Source organism: Neopelma chrysocephalum, unplaced genomic scaffold (genome assembly GCF_003984885.1).
Source record: "Neopelma chrysocephalum unplaced genomic scaffold, ASM398488v2 Primary Assembly neopelma1_22b, whole genome shotgun sequence".
In the NCBI taxonomy this organism is placed as follows: domain Eukaryota; kingdom Metazoa; phylum Chordata; class Aves; order Passeriformes; family Pipridae; genus Neopelma; species Neopelma chrysocephalum.
Genome location: NW_020897690.1, coordinates 6,265,150 through 6,280,965, shown reverse-complemented (window position 1 = coordinate 6,280,965; position 15,816 = coordinate 6,265,150). Strand labels below are relative to the sequence as shown.

Sequence of the window (15,816 nt, the reverse complement as noted above, 5' to 3'; positions counted from 1 at the left end):
TTTAGGTATCACTAGGTCACGGTGTCCGTATGCCAATGGGGAAATTTCCAGCTTCTTTCCCCTCGCAGTCACATACTAAGCATACACTGGTAGATACTGTGATCTCTTGCAACTCAACAGGACCTACAGCCTACTTTTTTCCAGAATAGTGTCTACCCGGTGCTGATGCATAGAGATGAACCACACCACAGGATGACTTCCTGGTAACCCCTCTCATGATCACATGATGCAGGCACGAAGAGAAGGCAAGTGCAGTAGATGGGCCTATATTGCATAAGGAGAAGAGATGAGAGGGGTTTGCTCTTGAAATTTTGGCACACCCCCAGCTACTTTACAGTACAGACAGGGCCTGGGACCATAAAAGCCCTGAGATGTGGGCAGCACAGGCTCAGACCAGTCTGCTCACTCATCCAAGTAACAAAACACACGGATGATTTGTCTAGGACAGAATGATCCATCTAGGACAGCTCAACCAACCTTCAGTAAATAGTTTATCTAGTGTTTTATCTGCAGCCACCACAAGCAACAGAAATCTCTTCATTATTTATTGTTAGTGCCTCGTGATTTGACATTTAATTTAAGTCTTCCTCTGTGTCTTGCCCAGCAGCTTTAGCATTATAAATAGGGAAGCACTTTCTTTCCCATTTAAGAACTAGCCACAAGGATTTAGATCTGCTTGATGAACCTTTCCATAAGGCTTGCCTTATGTTGTCATAAATGGGTGATGTTCAGAAGCTTACAGGCATATTTGTAATGAGGAAAGTTAACTAATTGCTGCAGCCACTCTTGCTTCAAGGCATTTATCTATGGGCAGACATGTTTCCTTAAATACTGTAGAGATGAGGAAGCTTTTTCTTTTGTTTACAATTGCAAACTTCTTTACCAACAGCTTTTTTTTTTCTTTTTTTCCAAAATTTTATTTTCTTTCTGTTACAAAAGCTTCCACAGCACTTGGGATACCAGGCATTTTGATACAAAGATCAGTCAGATTGGCCATAGACAACATGCCCTTGGCAAATCCATGCTGAATAGTGATGATTGCTTTCTCACCTTTCACGTGCTTAATTACGGATGCCAAGAGGATGAGCTCCATGATCTTTACATAGAGGGCTTTCACTGCATGCTTTTCTCACTGTGCTTCACCCTTACTCATGCTGCTTCATCCTTTACAATATCTCAGATTCTGCATTACATTTATTTGCAGCAATGACAGTAAGTAAACTCACCAGCTCCAATCAGATGGCATTCACTCTTCAGCGTAATGGTGTAAGTCACGTAAACGTGTAGTCTGCATTCTCAAACCAGGAAAGATTTGGATTAATGCCAAATCCAAACATCCTTCAGATGCAAAAATTTTCCAAGAAACATAAAATAAGAGGTCTCTCCTCATTGAAACAGGCTGTTAAGGCCTAGAAGAGTCTAAAAGAAGCAACTGATCTTACTGCTCTTCTAAGGAAACCTCTCAGTCCTTTTAAGCATGCCTGGAACCTATCCATTCATCTTGCAGAACTGAGAAGTAAATCAGGCCATCTGCTCTTCAGGCCCCATTGCCCGTGTAATAGATTGGCCACTTTGTCAATAATTGTTTTGCAAAGCACTCATAAAAGCATTTCCAGCACTTATGCTTTCATAGGTATTAACTTGAATTAACATTTGAAATCTCTGTCTATATTAAATACTTATACTATGCTTATTAACATAATGCCTGAGTAGCATAGTGTATGTGGCCTGGCAACAGGAAAATACAGGCAAGGAGAAGTCCATATATTTTAAGTTCTCTGTGCTCAGCTTTCATCTTCTCTCAAGATTTGCACTTTCATATCTGAAAACAGGACTTGGACCCTGCAATGCTGACCAGACTCACATGGTTAGAGTGCGCTCCTGGGATGCAGAAGCTGCAGCACGGGAGATGAAGAAGACAGCTGACAACTCACATAGCTGATACCACCACTGAACTCATGTCCTCTGTCTCAGACTATAGATTGTAGGCATCACAACCTCCTTTCCTGCCAACTGCTCCTGCGTAAAACTAAACCTACCAGGCCTGCCCTACGAGCATCTGCTGGATCAGGTTCCCTGGCTGATGGAGCAGCTGCCCTGAGGGATATGAGCCATTCTGAGCTGCTCAGCACTTACCCTGGAGCACGTACCGTGTTTATCCATGTGGCATCCCTGAACTAGAAAAGGTTCCCATACTTATATATACATACTTAATGTTTGTAGATTTTGTGTTTTGAAATGGCTTTATTAAGGCAGCAATTGTGACTACATTTGAATAGCACTGGGAACTCGGTATTGTTAACAATAGCACTTTGACCATTAATTCTAATTCTTCACTTCTTATTTTTGTTTTCACCACATTTCTTCCAGAAAAAGAAATCATTTTATATTCCTTTAAAGGGAAAGGTATAGCCTATTAGTGGCTTATATACTTCATCTATTGTCTTCATGAACCTGCTGCCTAGATTCCAGAAAGACTTACAATTTTCCCTCACATCCATACATCTTGAAAACTGTGTGAACTGATTGAGACTCTTTTGTTTCTCACAGTCTAGAATAGTCTGTATTCCTGTATTCTGAGGTTTTGTTAATGTAACTGTACATAGGAAGACTGTAACCTTAAGATCAAATGGAACTCTAACTCAGCAGATGACACAGTTTTGTCACTTATGTATGCATTTCATTTTACAGTATAATATATAAGGGAACAATTTGTCTTTATCTTTACCTCTATTTTCAGGCTCCAAAAATCAAAGACCCTGCTACTGACACTTATTTGTCAGCTGAAATAACTTTCCATGTTTTGATAAATAAGACTTTTAAACCTAAGGAAAGGATCCTTCAGTACAGGCTTGTGTTAAATGTCTTTGGAACAAAAAAATCACTTCACTAAGAACACAAACACAGGCTATTCTGTGACATCTTTCAAGTACCACTGTCTCTACAGCAGAAACTAACAGCCTTGAGAATAATGCCCAGGCTTCTATTTCAGTCTGTCAAAGGCATGTGGCAGCTCAGGATAGGAAATCAAAGAATCAGTGGGAAGCCCAATGTAATAATGAAGATTTCCATGAAGACAAAGAACAAATGGGAACATGACTCCATTGAGTGGTACTTCTACTCCTGGTTCCTATGGTACCACTCTTGAAGGGCTGAGTCCTGATCTGGATGAATCCTCTGAGGCTAAGCATTCAAGGCAGGACTGTTCCCTCTTCTGCAGAGTCTGTTTTGAGCAGAGTCTCTCTTGGTATGTTTGGAGTATGGAGTAGAGTCCTAACATAAGCTACAACATCAAGACTGGCTGTGCTCACCGATATAATATTAAGGACAAAAGCAGAGGTGCCAGTGTGGGGTGGGATCCAGCTGGGGGGATTGCTGAGGAGTACAGACTAGAATTTGGATGTGCAAAGTGGACGTCTGGTAAGATTTTTGCCACCTAACTCCATTTAAGCTCTAAACTTAGTCTTCTCAGTCTACTTATTCAAAGTCTTTGTGTCTCGATTTTTAGCTGGAAAATCCATGGAATTTCAGCTGATATTATGAGTGTTCAGTGCATATAGATATTACACGTCTATAGTTCTCTTTTTAATAGCACCAAAAATTAAAGCATCCAAAACTGAAATTTTCTTTCCCCAAAAATCATCAGAGAAACTTTTTTATTTGTTTAATCTGTAATGTCTTGCTTTTGATGTCTTGCTTTTGACAGGTGAAAATTATGATAAAAATCCAAATGAGACACACTTAGCCTAACACTGAAAAAGGCTGAAAAATTGAACAAATTATATGACTTACCTGTAAATTCCTTTCTGACCTTGGTTATAATATTTCTGGGTTAATTACTTCCCACTCTTATTCTAGCTATAGTAAGTTTCACTAGTAGAAAGACTGGCAAGTTAAAGGAAGTGATTTTTCCCTCTGTTACAGACTAATGAGTTCTCATCTTTACCTTTGAAAGACAGATAACAACCCTGCAATAACTAATATATATTATAAAAAGAGCTCTAGAAGTTCTTGAGAAGCATTATTATTTATTTCTGAGGAAAAGTGATTCATTATATGATTAGAGATAAATTTTTTAGGTATCAGAGAAGTATGCCCACAAGCCTCTGATTTTCTAAGCTATCAATAGCTTTTTAGCTACCTATGTCCTAAGGGTAAGGTTTTAACTGTGCTTTTTGGATTTGAAGTAATGAGGGATTTGAAGAAGATGGACAATCGCCTCTGAGGTGCACAGATAAAGGGTGACAACAGACATAATTTGAAGAATTCTGACTAGATGTACATGGAAAAAAATCTCTATAAGGGTAGTCAAATAACGGACCAAGTCCCACAGAGAAGATGTGGAATCTCCATCTGTGGAGATACTTAGAACTCAACCAAACATGTCTCTGAGCAAGTAACAGGGTAAGTCCTTGGCTGGACTGGATGATCTCCAGACCTTCCCTCCAACCCAAATTTTTGTATGATCCTATGATTGTGACTACATAAGACCTCTTTCACATTCACATGAATCATGTGATGCCACTGTGTGAGCTTATATCAGTCCCTTGATATCATAATATCACTCTTGTGGGGTTCATTTCTGTTCTTATTTTATACTATGTCAACCCAATTGAAAATTTTTAAATCACTACAATGTGTATGCATGACCATGATCATATGTTAAATGCTATATCTTTTACTGTTTTCTGGGGAGACCTTACCTTTTACATTTTGATAACAAGGTTCCTATTTTTTCACAGCAAATGTGGCTTTATAACTAATGAAAGTGGTGCCACCTGTATTATAGGGAGTTTTGCCATTTTTGGCTTATCTAGGTGGCCTCTTATTCAAGTGGAGTTACTTTGGAAGTGTCTTGGAATATGTATATCAGTTATAGGCGGCTCGTATGCATTTCTTCTTGGGTGAAATGGAAAATTTAATTATACGAAAAAAATGCAAATTGCTGCCAACTGTGTTAACTGTGAGAGAGTTGCATTATCTTCTAACATAAATTGTCAGTGAATTGAAGAAAAGACGTTTTGGAAGCTGATCTGATTACTGTCAGGGAAAGTGCTCAAACTCAATTGTTGGCAAATGTCCAGTACCCATCACTGAACGATCATCACCTCATCATTCAGTCTTCTCAACTGACATGCAAAACAACATCCAAATATTCATTGCACATCTGTGCTGGACAGATTATGCATTAGCAATTCAAATGAATTCAATGTACAGGCAGTTTCTGTAAAGGCGTCTGTTTGGGTGAGATGCCTTGTTGTCTGGGATGGATAATAAGGCAACTCTGTCTAATCTTGGAGAACAATCAACCCATCTTGAGAAGGTGACTGACTACGTATGCTCTTGCCCTGACAGCACTAGAACAATGGCCCCATAATGCACTTGACTCAGCTGGTAATAAAATCTACTTTTGATTAGCAGCCATGGCTTGTGTCAATCACTGCATGATGTACCATTGTCCTCTGGTCCTGAACACAGTTTATTTACAGAGAAACAAAAGCTTTTTGGATATGGCTGCTGCCCAGAGATTGCAAAATAGATTGAGCTGTCAGCCTCACACACTAGATGAAGATTAATGAGTTGTGCAGACAATAAATATGAAGCAATGACCATAAATATGGTAATAGGTATTATCCATATACACTATAATTGCTACAAAAATTAAAAAATAGCGTAAACGAAATAGGTCAGAGGGTGACAGATAGATAATCTTGGATGCTGAAGATCTTTGGTTCAGTCAGATTCTCTACAGGTTTATTCCCTTCAATTAGACCCTTCAAAAGAGTAATTGTTTAAAAGCTGTTTGAATAATCTCTTTTGAAACAGAGGTTTATGGGAAAATGTTTATGAAAAAGTGACTTCAATGGACATATTATTGGAATGAAAAAGGTGACTACCAAAAGCAGAGATTAATGTCTGTGATCAGCTGGGCTTCACTGTAAGGTAAATATCTCTTAGTAGCACACTAGTGGGAACTGCAAGGAAAATATACTGAAGAGACACAACAGTTTATATCCACACACACAAGTAATTAAGGTCATTCCAAGTAAAATACAGAAGAGTTGACTGCACATTTGGTTGCATTGGTTTGCTAAGTGTTTGCAACTTAGAACACTTTTTTTTTTTAATTGAATGTTCCCCATAGCTCAAATTTTTAGAGTATTTCCAATCAAGTCTCTATTTTTCCAAATCATTTCAAAGAGCACACAGTCTAGATTTTTTTACACCTAAGGATTTCATTTGAACCCAAAACTCAGAAAGTTAAACATCAAACTGTATTAGCTACCTATTTAAGTGCCTCAGCACCTAAGGCTACTGAAATTGTAGTGACACTGAAAATAAAGACAGTCCTACTCTTGGTATTCATAGCTTTAACTCTCTGTTCTCTCAGGCTTAGAAGTGCCACTGAATGCTTTTCAGGTCAGCTCACAGCACCAATCTACTCTCCTCAGATTTTTACCTTCTGGAATGGGGAAGCTAGCTTACCCAGATACTCTCCCGTTTAATTTACTGTTATAATGTCAGGCTTGGTGAAACACATTAGTTGTTTACTCTTTCCTTCCATACTTTAACTAGAAGTTGCATCAATTTGGCTCTTAAATTACCACTGCTTGGATTTTTGGCTAACAGTCCACAAGCCTTACTGCTTCTGTACCAGTCTCCTTGCGAACACAGCTGAACGTCAATTGTGCTTGCCTAACATCTTGGAAGTTGCCCTTTCTAATTAAAAATGCCACTATAACAACGAAAAAAAAAAGAAAAAAAGAAAAAGAAAAAAGATAGGGGATCATTTAGACAAATCTTTCACATAAAGCTGGCAGGTGAAAGGAGAAGCATGTCTTTCTGAATTGGTAGAGAGAGGGGACTCCTGGAAGCTGCAGGCTCAAGGACAGTGTTCTTATTCCCTTTCCTGCTTCAGCAGTGACACTAGGTCTTTTTAAATTGGAGGCTGTGATGTTCATGACACATGTTGACAGGGCACAGCATGATACTGTCCCACCAAGGGAGGTGAGCCCAGCCGATCCAGAGATGATAAGCAGGTTGAACCAAGAGTCCAAATCATCAGACAAGTTTGTAGAGACAGGTCCAAGGTCAAGCCAGAAACATGAGTCAAAAAATTGTGTTCAGGTCTGGTGATAGTAGCCATGGTCAATCACAGCCCAGTGACTGCTGGGCAAGTCTATCCTTGCTAACCAGGCATGTCCAAGGTCAAGCCATGAAGGCAGGCTGTAGCTCAGCCTGGATCAATGAAGTATGGCTGTGATGGAGCTGCAGACAAGTGCACTGACAGCATTGTTCAGGCAGGGACTGAAGACCCAGGGGAGGCTGACCACAGCTGTTAAGACCTAGTGGCAGACTCAGCCCTGACACAGGTACAAGAGACATTGTTTTCATTCATTTTCATACAGGAGATTGTCCTAAGTCTTCATAATAAGCTGAAAACAAGTAAAAAGCAAACACCTTCCAGGTCAGAACTTCTCCATAACTTATATCTGCTGTGCCGCTACAGTAAGAGCATGGAGGTAAGCAGAACTCAGCACTTAGCACTGTATCATCTGTGCCTACTCACACATGCCTCATCCAACTCACTGGAACCACATGGGAGATTTGAGAGTCACCTCCTTCCTGACCAGTACCTTCCCTCTCCTTATTACACTGAGTTTCTTCGTCTTGTTTTCATGAGACTGCTAGTAATTTCTTCTTTCCCTGCTTATTTACTGGTGTCTCTAACAATCTGAATTGCCTTGAAGCACTTTCCTTGCAATAAAACTTGCAAGTTTTAATTATTTTTAGTTAAACAACTTTGTGTGTATCCATTATGAATTGTGGTTTTGGACTGAGTTAAATGTTGTCTGCAGCTTGTGAAGCCTTCATTTCCCATGGATTTGCCAGACTTTACTATCATTTCCTAATGGGCCTTTTTGGAAATTAAATAAATCATATCAACAAGGCACCAAAATATTTTACCAGTTTTAAAGGAAGGATCTGTAGCAACACGTGGCATTTTTGGTTTTATTGTGACTTTGAAGAAGGCCTATAGCATTCATTGTCCTATTCTTACATGGAATTTTACCTGCATTTAAGCCTCAACTTCAGCTATTTTATAGCATTAAGTAATTAAAAATTATAAATGAGGGACCTGAGAAATTATTGGGTTAGAGATGCATCATAATTACAGAAGACCTCATGCAAGCAGAGTAGAACACAAACAAACAAAAAACCCCATTAAAATTGAAGGAAACTAACATTCATGAATTAAAGAAAAATTGAATGAAAGAAAAGCGTTAGAAGAGCATTGCTATTCAGGGGTACATGGGCCAGATATCCTATTGCTCAAATAAATAGCACAGAGGAGAAGAGAGGAAAGGACTTTGTATACTTTGTTCTATAACCCACCACGTACAAGATATAGATACTATACTACCATGAAATGCTATAGTTTTATTCTGTGTATTTCCACTTAGAGAACCATTCCTGTGGTAGTGTGACCTAATGAGATATTCCTCTTTACCTAAAGGAGGAGGTCTATGGATTTTTAATGAGCCTTATTTAAACTACTGGCTAAAAAAAGCTGTGATAAAGGAGTATGTGCCATTTGCAAAGGCCTGTTCATTAAAGATGGAGGCTCTGCTTTAACAGGTTTTGTATGAGGAAGAATAAAACATCTGTGTCAATCTGCTCATATGACGCAAGGTCCCCTCACAGCTCCTTACACATAGCAATTAATTCCAATCACCCATTGTTAGCTGGGTTCTGGTTACCAGCTCTCTGTAAACCAGTAGTTTTTAGGGGTAGCTGTACCACAGCTGAACTCTGGGTGCCATAACCAATTCAAGCTGCAGTTTCTGCATGCCACCACTTTGCTGCCTTTTTGTCTCTTGACTTTACTCAGAGTTGTATGAATTCTTAAAATGAGGGGCTATCTCCTACATGTGCAATTCTGTGCAATAGGGTGCAATGCAAAAGGGTGAAGAAACAAAGTTTTCAGCCACATCAGTTGCTCAACTATGATTCATGCACTACTAGTTTCCTTTAGTATCATTTCCCCAGAGGAAGTTAGTTGGTTTGCCTAAATTTCAACCTGGCAACAGCAATAAAAAGGCCTATTCATAAAGTTCAGTTTCATTTCCTGGCTGAGTTTCAGTTTCGTTTCTTGGCTGAGTTTCAGTTTCTATTCTTCCTGGTCACTGCAGCAATTTCATTTCTTCACTGTTAGCTAGAGAGTGTATAAAAAGACTGGCTTTGCAGTGAGCACTGAGCCTTGCAGTGCTTCACTGGACTTTCACCACCAGACAGCAAAAATGTCTGACAAGAATGTCCGCAATGCTGGTTTCACTCCTTCTGGGATCTCACAAGGATCGCTTGCTTCATCAATGATGTCCCATGAAGCGAAAGCATCTGGGGGAGGTGTGCATTCTGGAGGCCCCACTTCTACTCTCCAGGAAATGGGTATGAGAAATTCAGTGTGGGAGTGTGTGTGTGTGTGTGTGGTTTTGCAGTTCAGTGCACAGGATCAAACAATGTTTTTCTCCTTGAAAATAAACTTGCCAAATAATCTCTTCTCTCCTACATTCCTGCATTGCAATGGAGATATAAGATTCCTGTATTTAACTATGTGTTATGAGTGGGATGTTATTAAGGGTGTTTTCTGTGTATCCACATATGCACGAATGAACGCATACATATGTGGTATTCATGAGGTTTTGGATAGTGTTTATTTGAAGTTTGTGCTCTCTCTTCATTCTGCCAGGAATCATCAATAATATGGAGAGTCATGGTAGCAACGACACACTTATGCAAGAACATGATCTGTGTACCTATATTTCATATAAATTATCAGATTTTCCTTGCTCTTTAATCCCACACATCCATACAGGGAGAACTCATAAAACCTTATGCAAATGCTATAGCAGAGGGAAACTACCTGCAGTCCAAGAGTTGAATTCATGAAGGGAGTGTATATGCATCCTTAATAGCACGTATCTAAGTACTAAGTCATAGCTGCCTTTCACATGAGCTAACTCTACCAGGTGTTTGCTGTTCTGTTGCTGGTACAGAGCAGTCCCTGACCAGATGACTCTTAGCAGCTTGGCACTTGTTTAACCCCATATCCAGTGGGGTTCATGCACAAGGCGTTCTCCCTGCCAGACCTGCCTTTGTGAGCTGATTCAGCAGGCATCCTCAAAACAGGCATGACTCCACAGAGCAGAATGCCCCATAAAATTCTGCTTTACCCAGCAGCACAGTAATTAACTCTCTGATCTTGGATAAAGGCTTCAAAACTCTTTCTGCCTTGGGAGTCTTGGACCCACGTCCCATGTGTCAGAAGTATGCCAACTGGCAGACTGATTATTGGTCAAACATTGGTACTTTCCATAATAAGCAGGTAGAAATCTCCTGAAGGATGGAGTTAAACATGACTCCTCCTACCATAAAATTGGTGGTTGGCCAAATGAGCTGGCCAGGGTCCAGATTTGGGGCATCTTTTAATGGTAAAAAGTGTGATACAATTGATTGAGGGGAAATAAGTTGGTTTTTTCTTTAAGATATGATTTACACTGCTACCAATATTATTCATAGCATGAGACCCCCTAGACAGTGAGGGAATAAGCGACATAAGGGTCATTTAGAGACATACTGCACATGACTCCTGGGAGGCATTTTTTAATTTTTACTTTGTATGATCTGATCAGTGAGTTTCAGTTGCTGAATGCAGGGTTTATTGAATATTCAGTAGCAAAGAGCTTAAGGGATGGCAGCAGCCGAGGGACAGAATATTAGAGAGAGTCGGGAGAGGAGGAGGGCATAGAGAGCAATGTAGTGGGTTGACCCTGGCCAGATACCAGGTGCCCACTAAAGCCGCTCTCTCACCCTCCCTCTGCAACTGGACAGAGGAGAGAGAAAAAAACAGCTAAGAATTCATGAGTAGAGGAAAGAGCTGGGAGAGGTCAGTGACTGATCACCTTCATGGGCAAAACAAGACTCAAAGTGAGGATTGTACTTTTATTTATTACTAACAGGATAAGAGCCAAAGAGTGAGAAATAAAACAGTGTTAAAAATACCTTCCCCCCCCCTTCCTTCCGTGTTCTCCCTCCTCCCCCCCCAGCGGTGCAGGGGGACGGGAATGAGGGTTGCGGTCAGTTGTTGTTTCTGCCGCTGCTCAGAGAGAGGAGTCCTTCCCCTGCTCCCGTGGGGTCCCTCCCAGGGGAGACAGTCCTTGATGGACCTCTCCAGCATGAGTCCATCCCTCAGGCAGCAGCCCTTCCCAAACTGCTGTCCCATGGGTCACTCCTCCATGGGATGCGGTGCTTCATGAACGAGCTGTACCGACCTGGGTCTCCCACAGGCGCTGCAAGGCCTACCTGGGAAAACCCTGCTCCAACGTGGGCTTCCCTCTCCACGGGCCGCAGGTCTCCGGCAGGTCTCTGCACCCCGATGGTCCTCCATGGGCTGCAGGGGCACAGCTGCTCTACCACAGTCTTCACCACGGGCCCCAGGGGCCTCAGCTCTCCTGGAGCTGAGTGCCTGCAGTGCTCTTCCCCCTCCTTCTGCACTGACCTTGGTGTCTACATTGTTATTCCCATGTTCTCACTCTGCTCTTCCCTGGCTGGAATTTCTTCTGCGCAACAATCTTCTGTTCTTAAATATGTTATCACAGAGGCGTTACTATTACTCCTAATTGGCTCGGCCTTGGCCAGTGGCAGGAAGTCCGTCCTGGAGCTAGCTGACATTGGCTCCATGGAACAGGGGAAGCTTCTAGCAGCTTCCTACAGAAGCCACCCCTGTAGCCCCCCCGCTACCAAAACCGAGCCACAGAAACCCACTACAGCAGGAGAGCTGCTCTCAGGCACCACACTTCCTTAGCAGCAGAAATCCTGATACTGGGGAGATGACAGTTACTCACCCTAGTCCAGCTACTCTGGTCATTTGCTAGAGTCAACTGCAAAAGCTTGCCTTCTGTTACAGATAAGGGTGGTACAGCAGTTCTCAGCACACTCAGTAGCAAACACTTAGTGGTCATGCCTATAGAGAGTGTGAAGTTGTTGTTTCTAAACTAAAAGACTGAAGACTTGATAAGAGAGAAAAGCAGAGTAAACATTTAACCATGCCTAGTTTTATTCTTGCAACATCTGTATTAACCATAGACTTTTATGAAAACCACCATTTTGGTGAAGAGAAATCTGCATGACTCAAGGAAACCTTAGCTATGCCAACAGGAGATACTCCAAAAGAGCTTTTATCCATGTGGAAAATGCTAGCTCTGTAACATTGCCAAGACAGGTGTGAGCTTTGGCTCCCTGCAGCAGGAGAGCTTGCCACACATTCTTTGCCTGATTGAGAGCTAAAAGGGCCTGATTTCATTTCCGCAGGTGCTCACTGAAATCTCTCCAAACACATCTTCTTAACCTTTTCATTTAGACTGTAACCCTTCCTCCCCCCAGAACAAACATGCTCAAAGGAGCGGTTGATTCTTCAGCAGGGCATGAGTATTGTTCAGTATCACTTTACAGAAGATGTTATAACAAGCTCATCACCAAAATATTTGAGCATCCTCCAGGAATGCTTTAAGCATTATCAGTAACATTTGTCATCACTAATACTTTACTCCTTTCCCAGGAGAAGAAGAGTTTGCAATGGAACATTTTGCTTGGGGCTTACTTATACTGAGATGAAAAATATGCATATAAATTGGCCACTGGCTACTACAGCTTGTGGTGTTTGAATTTCACAGGTATCTATTACAGGTTTATGCTAGTGAAAGTGAAGTGAAAGGAACATGTCTGTCACGTGCAACAGTAAGTGGTGAGGTCTGCAACAATCCTTGGTTTCTGTAGGAGTTTGTTCCACAGTCCTCAGGCAGCTCCTTAGAAAACTGCAATTTCAGCAGAGGCAAACTGTTCTAAAACTGTTTTGGAGATTCAGGTTTATCAGAAACAGTCTGTGCAAGAGTCGTGGATTTTCTTTGTGTTCTGGGAGCATCCACAGAAGCACTGAGAATGTCCTTTGCCAAGGTGGCAGCTAAAATGCAGTATATTGACTGAACAAGTCAAGTAACAAGCAGTCACCTTGTCTTTTGATATATTTGGTAGCCTTAAATTTTTCTAAAATATGGTACTTTATAAATATCCTGTAAGATTCCTTCCTTTTTTTGTGAGTAGCATCTCCTTTGTAACTGTTTTAGGTGCCAGAGGTACAACCCATTCATCAGGTTTTACCAGCAGTGGGATCTCTAGTGGATCCCTGGCCTCTGACAAGATGTCCCAGGAGGCCAGATCTCATGGAGGTGGAATTCCCAGAGGCGGTACAACTTCCACTGTCCAGTCCATCTGTAAGTGAGAGTCTTCCTGAAAAAGATGAATTAAAAAATAACTTCTGAGAAGTCAGCAGTACTTCAGCTGAAGTGTACATTTACTAGATGAAGGGATGTAAATAAGAGAAGTGGCTACTTTGCAGCTGAAGCAACATTTCTCCTGTTTGTTGCTTTAAAGTTGGTGGGAAGATGAAACTGGGGAATTAGTGGAAATAACTATGCCATAAAGTTGCAAAGGTATGAGTGGACAGCAGAGACAGAAATCTGAAACACCCAGTGACAGAAAAAAAGCCCAAAATTCTCTTCATCACCCTGCCAGGTTAATGCAACCCATACCTAGATCAAACAAACCAAGGTATGAGGGAGCCTAGATTATATGTGAATGCATCAGTAAAGAAGCCAATTGTGGTAGTAGGAACATATGGGCTTACAAAGAGAATTGGAGACAGGATTGAAGTTCTTAATTTAAAAAAAACGTCTTTCTAAGCATAACACAGACCCTTGATTTCTGAACAGGGAACATTTTTAACCAATGCTTATATAGTTTGAATGTTTCCCTGTACTGCAATGTTGCTTTAAATTGTTCTCACATGTTTCTCTGTATTTGTCCTCAGCGATGGGTGGAAAAGGAGGAAGACGCTGAATTGAAGAAAAACATCAGTCCAGAAATAAGCTCCCCAAGCAGTTCATTCTTTACCAACAGCTTTGACAACTTCTCCTCTTCTTTTCTCTCCTCGTGACATAAAAGGCAAAGCCTCTTCCATGTGCACAAATAAAGTTTCTGTTAAAGTGATGGATTCTTGCATTAAATTAGTGGGGACAGACATGAGGGGCAGTTCCTTCCTTGATGAAGCATCCTCTGAAGCACAGGCATATACAAAGACAAGCCAAAGGAAGCTAAAGTACTTTGGACTGCAAGGCTGTCTTAGGAAAATCCTGGGTTTAGCCACACTAGAGTCTCCCAATACAAGTAGCTTGCTTTGTTTATTTTACGAAAAGTCATCATAGTGCAAAAGTCACCCTGTTGTGAGAGAGAAGCATAGAAACACTTGTAAGGGACATCCAGCAGTTCCATTTAGATCTACTTCTAGCAAGCTATCAAATTAAATTCTACTTAATAAAAATACACATAAGCAAATGAGAACAGGTCCCAAGAAATTTCATACCTCAGAGATGCGATTCATATTTGTATCCCGCTAGTGTTTCTAAGGTCCCTTTCACAACAATTTCAAGTGCCTGTTTGTTTGCTGAGAGGTCTCAGCTTTGTCCCAGTCAGACTCAAACTACTCCTATAAACTTCCGATACTTGAGAACAGACAGGGAAGAGACCTCCTTTTCTCTGTCACTGTTGGGGCTTTTTCCTGTTCCCCACACCTGACTCCTTTCTTTCATATGTACTCATACAATGATGTTTCCCCAAATACAAATAACATTGTCTGTTACCTACACAAATTCCCATATACACACTACCCCACATTTCCATATTCCTTCTGTCTTTCTGGCTCCTCACACTCCCTGCCCTATAACCTCCCTCTGTCATTCACTCATCTCACTCACTCATGGCTAGGCTTCACGAACAAAGATTTGGGGGAGGGCTCTACCCACGTTTGTTACAAGCGCACTGGTGGCTAAAAAGGCCAATACGGGATAGACATGTCTGGTTGCAAAAGGTACAGCAGAAAGACTCCCTAGGTGGTATATTCTGCAAGAAACGATTCTTTCTGCATTGTCTTTTCTCCTCGAGAGTGATTCTGCGTGCTTTCTCAAAGGAAGCAGCAGCGTTATAGATGGTGTGTCTCCAGACCTCCGGATTGGAGGCCAGAGTAGACCAGTTATGTTGATCAATATGGCCAAGGCTGAGATGTTGTTTCAGGGAGTCCTTGTATCTTCTCTTTGGGGCTCCTCTCTTGCGGCAGCCAGTGGCAAGTTCACCATAAAGCAGGATCTTAGGGAGGCGGTGGTTCTTCATCCTGGAGATGTGCCCTGCCCAATACAGCTGTGTTCTCAGCTACATGGCCTCAATACTTGTGACTGCTCCTTGTCCTAGAACAGATGTATTGGTCACATAATCTGACCAGTGGATGGTTAGGATTGTACAGAGGCAGCGCTGATGGAAGCGTTCTAGGAGTCACAGGCGGTGGCGGTAGATGACCCATGATTCAGATCCGTATAAGAGAGTAGACAGCACTATGACTCTGTAAACACTGATCTTTGTATTTTTCTTCAAGTGTTTATTTTGCCAAACTCTTTTATGGAGCTTTCCGAAAGCACTATATGCCTTTGCTAACCTGTTGTCTATCTCCCCATCAATCTTACCATCCAAGGAGATGAGGCTACCTAGGTAATTAAACTGCTGGACTGATTTGAGCTCTGATTCGCCAATGGTGATATGGGGATGATGGAAGACTTCCTGAGGTGCCGGTTGATAGAGAACTTCAGTCTTCTTTAAGCTGACTTCCAGCCCAAAGAGCTCAGCAGCGTCTGCAAAGCAGGATGTTAAATG

The 15,816-nt window shown here is 41.4% G+C and overlaps 1 protein-coding gene across 1 annotated transcript; it reads left to right on the top strand.

The window, feature by feature from the left end:
• The first annotated feature begins 9,191 nt into the window (after window positions 1–9,191).
• Window positions 9,192–14,106, top strand: LOC113965451 (interferon alpha-inducible protein 27-like protein 2B). Its single transcript, XM_027678887.1, has 3 exons — window positions 9,192–9,450; window positions 13,185–13,331; window positions 13,928–14,106. Exons 1-3 carry the CDS (start codon window positions 9,303–9,305, stop codon window positions 13,954–13,956), a joined length of 324 nt encoding a protein of 107 aa, XP_027534688.1. The 5' UTR covers window positions 9,192–9,302; the 3' UTR covers window positions 13,957–14,106.
• Window positions 14,107–15,816: the final 1,710 nt, after the last annotated feature.

Bases quoted from the DNA above. Each gene is read 5' to 3' on its own strand.
- LOC113965451 (XM_027678887.1), top strand. From the start codon at position 9,303: ATGTCTGACAAGAATGTCCGCAATGCTGGTTTCACTCCTTCTGGGATC. The intron at 9,451-13,184 runs GTATGAGAAATT...TAACTGTTTTAG, and splicing joins TTCTACTCTCCAGGAAATGG to GTGCCAGAGGTACAACCCAT. The intron at 13,332-13,927 runs GTAAGTGAGAGT...ATTTGTCCTCAG, and splicing joins TTCCACTGTCCAGTCCATCT to CGATGGGTGGAAAAGGAGGA.